Source organism: Pararge aegeria, chromosome 25 (genome assembly GCF_905163445.1).
Source record: "Pararge aegeria chromosome 25, ilParAegt1.1, whole genome shotgun sequence".
NCBI classification, from domain to species: domain Eukaryota; kingdom Metazoa; phylum Arthropoda; class Insecta; order Lepidoptera; family Nymphalidae; genus Pararge; species Pararge aegeria.
The window spans coordinates 7002440-7015256 of NC_053204.1; the positions used below are offsets into that span (position 1 = coordinate 7002440).

General features: G+C 36.2%; 1 protein-coding gene across 1 annotated transcript; it reads left to right on the forward strand.

Moving 5' to 3' along the window:
• The first annotated feature begins 77 nt into the window (after nt 1-77).
• Nucleotides 78-4347, forward strand: LOC120634847 (vacuolar protein sorting-associated protein 26B-like). Its single transcript, XM_039905678.1, has one exon. The coding sequence runs from the start codon at nt 217-219 to the stop codon at nt 1663-1665; it is 1449 nt and encodes a 482-aa protein (XP_039761612.1). The 5' UTR covers nt 78-216; the 3' UTR covers nt 1666-4347.
• Nucleotides 4348-12817: the final 8470 nt, after the last annotated feature.

The following is a 12817-nucleotide window of genomic DNA, read 5'->3' on the forward strand; positions in this document are numbered from 1 at the left end:
TTGGTAAGTTTTTCCACTCATATTTTATTAACGAAACATTTCGGCGACATCCGACATAATTTAGTCGCCATCTTTGCTTCAATCTTTCAGTCGCCTACGGATTTGCGGGCGTTTCGTCGCCGAATTTCAATGTTTTGCTCAAATAAAGCGTTATTATTCTGTTCAAAAGCAACGTAAAAAAGTTTCTCGTCAATTGCGTAACAGTTAAATGTGAAAATGAGCTTTTTCGGATTCGGACAGACCGCGGATATCGAAATTGTGTTCGACGATGCTGACAAACGGAAGGTTGCCGAAGTGAAGACGGACGAAGGTAAAAAAGAGAAGTTATTGCTATATTACGACGGTGAGACTGTGTCGGGGAGGGTCAATGTGACGCTGCGGAAGCCAGGATCAAAGTTAGAACACCAAGGAATTAAAGTAGAGTTGATCGGACAAATAGAGTTGTTTTATGACAGAGGTAATCACCACGAATTCATATCTTTAGTGAAAGAATTGGCGCGACCTGGTGACTTGCTTCAGCACACGTCTTACCCATTCGAGTTCGCGAATGTCGAGAAGCCTTACGAGGTATACTCGGGAGCGAACGTCAGACTGAGGTATTTCTTACGTGCAACGATAGTCCGCCGACTTACAGACGTCATCAAAGAGGTAGACATAGCTGTTCACACACTATGTAGCTACCCAGATGTCTTAAACTCCATAAAAATGGAAGTTGGCATTGAAGATTGTCTGCACATTGAGTTTGAGTACAATAAATCAAAGTACCACTTGAAGGATGTCATAGTAGGTAAAATATACTTCCTCCTTGTCCGCATTAAGATTAAGCACATGGAAATATCAATAATAAAAAGAGAAACCACTGGTTCTAGTCCCAATACGTTCACAGAAAATGAAACTGTGGCCAAGTATGAGATAATGGATGGTGCACCAGTAAAAGGTGAGAGTATTCCAATAAGAGTGTTCTTAGCTGGCTATGATCTAACACCAACAATGAGGGACATTAATAATAAATTTTCAGTAAGGTATTACCTCAATTTAGTCCTTATGGATACAGAGGACAGGCGCTACTTTAAACAGCAAGAGGTTATTTTGTGGAGGAAGAGTGATAAGAATCGGTTGGCTTTACACAATCCTCACCATCCACAAAATCTCACATCAGGAATCCCTCAAAGACAATTAAGTGCATCTAGCGAAGAAAACTCAACAAGGGGCTTGTCACCCACAAAACCGGAAAGTGCACTTCAGAGATCTATATCCCCTGCAATGCCCAAAATAGAAGCATATAATGGACCCTCTGAAATGGAGCAAGAAGAACCTGACATCCTACCTCCTAAACTAGCCAATACACACATTCAACACAATGAACCGGAAAAACCAGACATTGCGAATGATAAGCCAGTTGAACGACCAAAGGTTGCAGAGAAACCACTAGATAAACCCCAGCTTGAAGAACCTGTTCTCGAAATTGTGCCAGAAAAACCCCAGGTTTCCGAAAAACCACCTGTTGCAGTTAAACCTGCTGTAGAAAAACCGATTAAGGAAAAAATTGCAGTTGCCGAAAAACCATTACTAGCAGAAAAACCACAAGCTGCAGAGAAGCCTTTTATTGCCGAAAAGCCTGTGTTATCGCGACCTGAAAGTGTGGAAGCCACCCCAAGTCAATAGCCTATAATCATATGTGCGGTGACCATGGCGGTTACCGACGAAATGAACTGTGTGTTTTCATACATGAAAACTGTTGTTTAGAGAGAAAGTTTAACAAAACGGTACATTTTTGCAGTTTGCTTAAAGTTATTTTAAAATGCAAATTGAATTAATGAACCCAAATCAACTATAAAATAGAGGGTAAGTATTTAGTACAGTTTGTTATAGATGAAATATAGTATAACCCTCATCACCAAACTGTGATTGATAAGTTAAGAGCCCACGGTGCCTTTAATGTAATATATTGCATAGTAAATGTCAACCTTAGCTTACAGCTTAGTTGGGAGCTTGTTGAGTTGTGTAAGCAATGTTAATACAAGTTGGTAACTGAACCCCAAATCTGCAAAATGCAATTGTGTTGTAGTGGAATATCAATGACGAACAGTAACTAAACTTTCCATTATAATTCAAACATGATAGCCAACAAATAGTGGAAGAATTTAATTTGCAATAATTATTGCATACTTTGTTTGGCTTGCGAGCCTAGTAAATACAACTTTACTTGGCCCACAAGGCATGCATAAAATCTCTTGGTTTTTTCAATACAATTTTTTCTCAATGATTGACCACTGAGACACAAACAGTAAAAGCAGGTCCTGGGCTAGGACTTACTTCATTCCTTTCTATAATAGGACAGGACCCATTTATTATTCACTAAACAAAAGAACGAAAAAAAAGAAAAACAAACGCAACACAGTTTAATATAGCAACCATCGTGATCATTTCCAAGCAACAAATGGCGTAAAAGACAAAACAACAGATGCAAATATCCTAACTACTAAAGTAACAAGTAAGGCTGATTGTCTGTCTGTCAAAATGAACTTGGTCATGCTGTGTGCAGGCAGGGCAATGACGGATGGCTTTATCTACATCACTCTCCCTTTGCTGTGGTAGTTAGTTTGTTGTGTTGTTGGGAGTTTACGTTATCGTTTGAAATGTTGGAACTATGCTAAACATATATTGTCTCTTAGCTAACAAGTGAAATGACTTCTACTCTCTTGTCATGTTATGTAAAAAAACAAATGGTAGAAAACAAAATCTATTAATATTTCTAAAAAAAACTTAACACTATTGAAGATTTATCATGCAAGTTTTGTATGAAATCATAATTGCAGCTTGTTTTATTTCCTAAAAATGCAAATTTGACTTGTACAGTAAGCTGAGTGATAAAATGCAACAGCCGGAGACAAAGCGGCTAAACAATAATCACAAGGTATAAAGGTTTTCAAATTACATCAAAGTTTGGTGATAGTGGAAAGGATCAAATATAATGTCAATGTGAAGAATTACTGTATTTAGTATAGTTTTTTACAAAACCCATGTACCAATATTATATTATAACAACTGCATTATATTATATTATAGATTTAAAACCATTGCACACTGGCGAGGCAGGGCTTTTTTTTATAAAGTTCAAGCAAGTTCGACAGACTATATTCTTTTTGAGAAATAAATGCCTTTGAACTAAAAGATTAAATGCTCTGCCTCTTCTCTGTGTGGGCTGGACATTATTGGGGAACTTGAAAATTATGGCAACATTAATAATGAAATTTATTTTAGGTATTTTTTATTTAACCATTTATTTTATTATTAACTTTCTTAAGATACCTTTATTTGCAATGAATTTCATTTTATAACTTATATTAACTACAAAACTAAATTACACAAAAAACATTAACTCTTATATTTCCGTGACTTTGTTTCCAATTTATCACAGTATATAACAGAGATATTATCTGTACTCCTAGTACAAATTTTGAAAACAATGACAGTATTTTAAGAGCTTCATTCTTATTATTAAATTATTACACTTTATTTTTATGTTACTTTGACTTGACAATATAAACTATTATACTTATCAAAGCCCTGTGCTTTACTTATTGCTATTTATTAAGAAGGACAAACATTTATTTCTTTATTCATCAAAGGTTTATTTTTACACCTATTTGATTGAGTAACATTTTGTCCAATGTCTTTAAACACATAGGAAAATCATGCTAATAAATGAACATTAGACATTTAGTTAGATGATAGAAAATGTCTTGAAGCCTGATAAAATATTATAGTGCCATTAATTTTAATATGATTTATGTATAAACAGAAACCAGTTGTATGCTAAAATGTTTGACCTGATATCATTGCCACACCCACATAAAGTATGATAAAGTTACACTATAGTACATACATATCAACAGCTTTTGATATTTTTTAAACATTCACTATTGTGAATTCTGTTGTATGTAAAACTAAACTAAACTAAATTTACATAGCTAAAAATAATACTGTCTTTTTTTTTATGAGAACCACTATGAAAATGACAGCATTATATTTAGATTTTGAACAACAGAATCCGCACTATTATAATATATAAGTTATTATATAGTATGTCTGCACTATTAAATGGTAGCTAAACATGTTAACAAATTTAACTTTGTACTATCAGGGTTTTCTTCTTTTTATGAAGTGGCTCACTATAAAATGACAGATTTAGGCTGACTTCTCACCATAGATGTTTCTCTGGGCTCACATACTTAACTCCCATTCATAGTTCTCATCTCTCTATTTCAAAAACAAGGCTTCTTTGAAAACATTTCCACCTAAGCTAAGCTATGAATAATAAATAAATTTAAAAAATGTTCAATAAGTGTGAAGCCCTTTCATTTGATACCTTATTGAGGGAGAGGTGTAAAAATGTGTAATATGCCATTTTGTGGCGGCGGCCATCTTGCACCGATTTTCATTTTGCATAGCTAAGAACAACACCCCAGCTAATTCCCTTTAGAAACAACAATCAATATGAGCCTTCCATTTGGGTAATACGATGCCACAGTCCACACACACACGACGGCGCGTGCGCACACGCAGACACACTCACGAAGGCGCGCGCACACACCCATACACATTCGCAAACACACGCACACACACACATACGCACGCGTGTCCTTAAATATTCCTTATTCGTGAATACATCAATGATTCCCTAAGTTGTTAACAAGATGTTAATGGGGGTCCTCGATAATATAGGTAGGTAGTAAACTTAAGATGGCTAAAAATATGGTCATTGAGATTCATAATAACGTCTGAGTCTTCTAATGATCAGATTTTTTCGGTCATAGCGTCATTCACAAAGATTTGTTCATAAAATTTAATGACCATGAGCGTAAGTGTTTTTTTTAGGAATATGGTTTGGGGCAGGGTCAATTTTGCAGTAGGGGGCAGCGAAAACGGAGAACCTCTGATATACATCCTACGCTACACAGCTTAGCACATATCATCATCTTCGGAAAGCCATCTTACTAACGTAGATGTGATAAAGATTACATAATAATTTGCTAGGCTACCGATGAGATGAGCAGCCTATGAATCGTTTCAATGCCATAAATATCCCACTTTAAGATTTGTACGTTTGCTATAGTAAAGACGTTTTCGATTACCGTCACTAACACTAACGTAACAGTTAAATGGAGCTTATACTTGTAAAACAGCTCAAAAAGCATAAAACAATACAACAGCTACACAGACTGACTCTTGGCGGACTGTTAGTGAAATAAAAGTCAGTTGTACAGAATTTGCGACGTTAAAACGGGTTGTACAAAGGTCCATTTTTAAAACTAGAAACGTAACCGCGGAAATCTTAAGGTGGGTCTACACGTGCGCACGCGCATTAAGTGTCCAAACTACGCGCTTCTAATGGCTTCTAATCTAAATATGAGTCCCATTATACAATATACACGTCATAACGTTCGTCGTTTCATAACGTTCTGTTCGAGTTAGCGAGAAGATATTACAACTTGCAAGCTAACTACGCGCTAACAGATGCACCATTATTGTGCGTGCACAGGCGTAGACTCGCCTTTTATATTTACTACTTGATAAGTTAGGATCCTAGGAAATCCTGTCCAGCTAACTGATAGATCTTTATCTATGTCAATCTGCAATATAAAGTAAAAGTGAATAATATTAATCTTTAGTACCTACCTATATTATTTGCTGTAATGTTTGCTTTTCATTATTCGTATATCATTCATGTAGATAGATGAAGCCGTGATGTTTAACTACATAGCTTATTTGCATATGTGAAGCAAAATGTTGTGTTGTATATTACATACATGCATGCGCTACTATGCTATGTACAACAATATATATGATTTCCAATCGTTTCAGTTGAATTGTTTAGTTATATTCGTCAGATCAATTTGTTTCAATTGAAACGACCACAGTAGGTAATTGACTTTATCAGGAAATACAACGATATAAACATCACCATTTGTCCGTTTGTACTCTTGAATTGGATTTTGTCATTGCAGTTATAAATAAAAAAGTTCATAATATTGTAAGGGCTAAGTCATTATTACGAAAGGGATTAATGCGGTGTGATTCAACAATTTTTCCCGTTATCTGTATCGAATGAATAATCTAGACTATCCATATTCGTGAGTGCTATCTTTGTTCTTTACGGTCACAGGATGATCCGGATGCTCCTAACTTATATCGGCAAGTGATATAGAGTTTTAAACATTTTTGTCCATTCGGACTTTCGGTTATTGTGCAATGACAACGACAACGTGAAAATCGCAATGTATTCAGATAGTCTTATTTTATTGCACTACTGACTACAGTACGCAATGGAAACAAGAGCAATATAAATTCATCTAATGAAATGTTTGCGATTATCGCAATGTGATAATCACAAGTTTCCGGACAGAATCAAGGCTCGAAACATAGAATACCGGATAGAAGCAGGCGTTACTTTGCGGAAATCCATGATATATTATCAAAATTAAGCTTAATTTGCTATACTAAGAGAAAAGCAGGAGAATCTGTGTGGTGTAATTTATAATTTCTTCAATCCTTATACTCCACACCAAACAGATCTTCGGCAATATACTCTCCGGAGCATCCTCAGGAGATGTTGACTTTACAATGAATTAATTGTTAAGTCACTTAACGGTTTCGGAGCGAAACGTGCGTAGGAGTATATTATCGAAGATCTTTTTAGCAAATTAAGCTTAATTTTGATGATTACATAGAATACCTACAAGGTACTTGAGGACGGTAGCAGGGAACGAAATCCTTGAACTGGTTAATGAGCGATTTGTTTAAGTAAGCGTTGATTGGGTTGATTAACCGCTCTTGTTCGTTGTCGCACTAACAGAGCGTGTGCGCCTATTTATGCGTTCTTTCTAAGTTCCTTTGACACCGTCTACACTTGTAACAACCTGGTTACAGAGCGGTTTTGTATAATGCTAAATCACTTTGCTCGAATGAAGCCGGTAACAAGACCTAGAAGGAACGCTGACAGGCCACTGACCTTGTGATATACCTATCTAGATAGATCATAAGTATGTAACATAAATGAATTGGCAATAATATTTATATGAACCGAATGTACAGACAATTCACAATCATAATAATAAGAATGAATCATTTCTATATAATACATTTTATGTATTAGATTATTTTACTCGCGAAAATATCATATTATTTGAGCGAAATGAAAAATGAATCTTGGGGACTACTTGTCTGTAAAAAGTATACTATACTAAAAATAATAATATCGATGTAACTTAATAATTATAATAGTTACTTAGGTTTAAAAATTGTTAACTGTGGAATAAATGTATAGTTGTGTATTTACATAGCAATATTAAGATATACCGAGTTCCACAAATTTAGCTATAGGTATCATACAAATTTACTAATATACAAACTGAATAATGTATTTACAAATTTGTATGGTGTTTACTGTTAAGCGAGCTCCACATTAATGTTAAAATTCTTCTTCGCTAGCGTGGTCATATTTAAATGAACTAATAACACCAAGAAAAAAATATCCTTCAACCAATTTTATATTTAAAAAAAACTTTGATTTGTAACACACGCTAACTTTAGTAGTCGATTGTGATATTTAGCCAGCGTCTATAATGGACTATTTTGAATATTATTGAAGTTTGACATACATCTCGTATTGTAATAAAAAACAAATTACTGTGTGTATGAGGTTGAAATTAGCACGGCCTAGCCGTCATATCGTGCCGTAATCATAATGATCTAAATACACAATAAGATTTTTGTTGTCTAACTAGAGATACTTTTTTTGATTAGAGATCTACAAGTTAGCATCGGTAATGTGGAGCCCGCTTTAAAGAGACTGCAGAGCAAAGCCGCCAAGTCGCCGGCATTACATCTTTCCAAGGAATACGATTTATTACACTAATAGTAGCGAAGTTTGGCCTTCTCTATGCACTGATGTTTAGCTGGAGTCGGCGACTTTGGTTTGGTATAGCTTTCCTTATGATTCAGATGAAACATTTAATTGTAAAATCCATACAAGAATGTTTGTCTTATAAACTACCCACAGTTGGCTTAATATTATACAAAAAAAAAAACGTAAAAGTTACACTTTATTTTTTATGTATAAATTAGAAAGTCCATGTTATTGAATTTTGTTATTATCTTCAGATTGATTTTAGCGTCTTATTTGTATATTGAAATTCTTTTCTCCCGTGAGATTAAGAGCGCGCATGTCGATTATATCATATTGTTAATAAAATATATGTATAAACTGCTGATATGGTTTCTTATTTCTTAATTCCTAACTCGATGACGGTGGTTTCTCATCTCCTTCTGGTCTTATTAAATCGTTCTTATTCATAATTTCGTCTAGCCAATGGCAGCTCGCTTCTCGAACCTACGGTTGTAATTGCATTTAAAAGTGTAGTACGTATATGTTTTAAAATAGAAAATACAAACACGTGTGCTAAAATGGATTAAAACTGATAAATAAATTAAAAATATATTTTAGTATTATATTCAAATTCATTGGAGGAAAGTGAATATCCACAAAGATGCATTCATCATCATTTCTATTCATCTGCCTAATAACCTTGCAAGAAAAAATCTACCTTTACATTATTCAATTTTCTATCTATTTACAATAAATATCTTCCAAGTATGTTAGTTTATATTTTTAAAACATACTTTAGGTGCACTATAGGCTCTAGAGTAACGGAAACATTTTTGTGATAAAAGACAAGTGAAAAAAATAGACTTTACGATACTATAATGGTGCCGTTTGTTTCGATCACCGTTTTTTTTCATTGATAGCCTAATTCTTAAAGGTAATTAAGCTATTTCATTACGCTACGACCCTTAGGAGCCGAGCAACCGAAGCAACAGCATAGAGAATCGAGGCCTCTACCTGGTGACATGATAACTACGACACTACCGAGACAATCTAGGTATTAATTAAACACGTGATTTTAATACCCAGTTGACCGTACCCCGGTGTCAGTAGATAACGATCTGTAATTATTATCAGCATGGGACCTACTAACGTGATAAATTCATTAGCAGATCCGATAACGTTTGTTAACTTTATAAAAATAGTTTCTAGTCAAACTCCATACGATAGACGCGGGTATTTATGTATACACTTATCCTGTACACACAAAAGTAAAGAAAATAATGCACATCGTAATAATTGAGAATTAAATGTGGCTCGAAATAATTTAACATAAAAGAAAAAAAATGATGAAACGGAAAAAATCACAACATAAAAAAAAGCACAAAATTTAAAAAAAAATTAGACAAAAAAGAACCGACTTTGTTATGACAACTAAAAAGCGAGAAATAAATATTTTCTACAACATTTTCAAGTCGGTGCCAATTAAAATACCAGTAATTTTCTGCATTTTACTTGGCACCGACATAAACATGTTGTAAAAATGCTGTAAAGAAACTAGATGAAGAAGCACAACAGAATAAAATAGAAAATAAAGCCCAAGAAATATTAATGGATAAACAACTAAACGGAAAAGAAAGCACAACTCAATAAAACACAGGAAGGAGCACGACACACCATGTAAACTCACTTGAGAAGAAGGTTTCTATTTTAGGTACACTCACTTTAGAGGAGGGTTCTATTTTATTATATCAAATGCATGCTTTATGCCTATCCTTGCTTACCCTTGCAGACTTTGAGCACGCCACTGGAAAATTCTTACCACTTCGTAAGTTACCGTGGTTCTGGGCGGTAGATTTTTGGGGCTTATTATGAAATGAAAAGTCAGTCAATGAAATACGTACCAGGCTACTTCTATGGTCAATTTCACATATCTCCGTGCCTCCACCATAATTATTGATATACATCCTCTCATAGGTGACATGGATTTAGATTATAGACCCACCATGGTGCTACAATGCTGATTTGCGGACGGCTACGCTGTGTGCCAGCGCGCAGTACGTCTCACTAGTTTGATATTTAAGAGAGGTATCTACCCCAGCTCGTTACCGATACGTAACTGCGAACACAATATGCATTTTATTCATCATCATAATCATCATATCAACCGATAGACGTCCACTGCTGGACATAGGTCTTTGTAGGGAGTTCCAAATTCCGTTTTTGTGCCGCTTGGGTCCAGTGGCTACCTGTGACTAGCTAAATTAATGTCGTCTGTCCCACCCCGTTGAGGGTCAACCAACGCTGCGCTTTCCAGTGCGGGGCTGCCATTCCAGCTCCTTGGGACCCTAATGTCCATCCTTTCTCCGAGTTATACGCCCCGCCCATTGCCACTACAGCTTCGTGACTCGTTGAACTATGTCATTTTATAATTTTGATTAATGTTTTTACCCTCATTTGGAGGAATTATCAATTTTTATAAATACGGAACCGACAAGATTTTAAGACGTCTATCGGTTCCGAAAATTTTAATATGCATTTCAAAAATTTATAACAATACTAGCGTACCGCTTCGCCGGGCTAGATTTTGCTTTGTTTTATTTAAACAATAAACTTACATCATTAAATTTTTAATTTAAGTCTCATAATATATTAAATCATTTATTTATCTCCGTATTCATTCTCTTCTATTCTCTTCTCGAGCGGGTGAAGATCATGTACACCCAACAATAGAATATCATCATAGTAAATAAAAGCTGTATTTGACAGTTAGACAGTTGGAAAATAGGAGTGCTCCGATCGTCATCAAGATTACTCGCCAGGTCAATCCGGAGATTCCCTGAAAGTTTCATTGAAATCGGTCCAGCCGTTTCGAAGCACCACACACTTTCTATATTTTATATATATAGATAGAAGATAGATAGATGTTATATTTACTTATTTGTTTGAATTCTTTATTGCACACACAAATAAGATGAAAATATATAGAACACAAAAGTTTAGCCTTGTTGAGCGGATATTGAGGCATCTCTAAGAGTATTAGAACTTCTTGTGAAAACTCTTCAAAGGAGTTCCACCGCCATGTTGATGGACACAGGGCGGCCCTATCTACTTATAGTACGTGTTTCTTGCATGCCCGAAGTGTTGCTCTGTATATAGGCGAAGGTTTTCCATTAACCACCAGGTAAACCATGGTTGGTCCCTCAATTATTACTAAACACATAAAATAAAGAGCTCTCATCAAACGAGTCGCCGGAAACAAGCGGCCCAGAACCGTGGATTTTGGAATTCCCTACAAAAGACCTATGTCCAGATGATGATTATGATGATGACATGAAAAAAACAACAGCACCCGGGGTTAAGTAGTGTTTATATCCGGCGTTTGATTATTTGTTTTCATTGCTAAAGAATATTGTCGATGCAACAAAACGTGAACGTTCCAACGCGCGTCTTACCAACACTTAAAGCTGGAATTCGTAATTGATATTCAAATGACATCTATGTAAACGTGTGTATTATGCAAATAAAGAATTATCTATCTAGCTAATAAAATAACGGCCGACTGGCACAGTGGGCAGCGACCCTGCTTTCTGAGTCCAAGGCCGTGGGTTCGATTCCCTCATCTGGAAAATGATTGTGTGATAAACATGAATGTTTTTCATTATCTGGTTGTTAATCTGTATATTATAAGTATTTATTTATATTATTCATTAAAATATTCATCAGTCATCTAAGTACCCATAACACAAGCGACGCTTACATTGGGGCTAGGTGGCGATGTGTGTATTGTCGTAGTATATTGATGAAATCTCATTAATCCTCACTAATATTATAAATGCGATAATGTTTGTTTGTCCGTTGGTCCTTGCTTAGCGCCCTAACTTAGCAACCAATCGAATTGATTTTTGACAAAGAGATAGTTGACAGGACGTAAGCAGGCTGCACGTTTCCTATGGGATTAGTAAAAAAATCGGAAGAAATGCTCACGAAGAAAGTGGTAACAGCTAGTAGTTTGAAAACTAGGGCAAATAACCAATAGATTCCAGCACTACCTGCTTACCTAATACAATAGTTATACAGACGCGTCATACATTTGGGGTAAAATGTTTTCGCCCACTCGTAACAGTCACGAGTTCTGACGTATTCGCTAAACTGAAGGTCAATGTAGGTTGAACCGCTATCAATTATAGTTATCAGACGTATTTAAAAAAAAAAGAATGCAAAATGGTATGAAAGCCAACTCTTTTATCTATACCTACTGGATAAGGGTCCAGCCCCAGCTGGCTGGGTCGCGGTCGTGTGCGAAAGCGTTCCCGTGACCCAGTCACAAGGCGACGTGTTTGAACACCGTGGGGTTTATCGGTAAGAGTCCGACATAACCATTGCACCTCCTCGGGTGTGTTAGTATCCATGAAGATTCCCCACGTAAAAAAAAAGTGATCTAGAGGGAAGTAACCCAAGTTACTTGCTACGGGCAGTTTAAGAAGGCCATACTTCCAACGAGGGGTTACATTTCGAGAAAGAGGTGAACCGTCGAATCCAACTCGGATGGGCAGCGTTCGGGAAACTTCGTGACATATTCTCGTCCAAAATCCCTCATTGACTGAAGACTAGTCTTCGATTAGTGCTCGTTGCGAGTGATGACTTACGGATCTGAGACATGGTTGCTAACTATGGACCTCATAAGAAGGCTCACAGTCAGTCAGCGGGCGATGGAGTATCTTACGTGATCAAATCAGAAATGAGGAGATCTGTAGAAGAACTAGAGTTACCGACATAGCTTAGTTAGTCGCGAAGTTGACGTTAGTGTCTTAAAGTGCTGGAATGGCGACCCCGCACCGGTAAACACAGCGTAGGTCTGCCCCCAACGAGGTGGACAGATGAGATCAGGCGAGTAGCTGGGAGCCGCTGGAGCTCCTGCGGCACTGC

Excerpts from the sequence above, each read along its gene's own strand:
- LOC120634847 (XM_039905678.1), top strand. The coding sequence starts at position 217 with ATGAGCTTTTTCGGATTCGGACAGACCGCGGATATCGAAATTGTGTTC.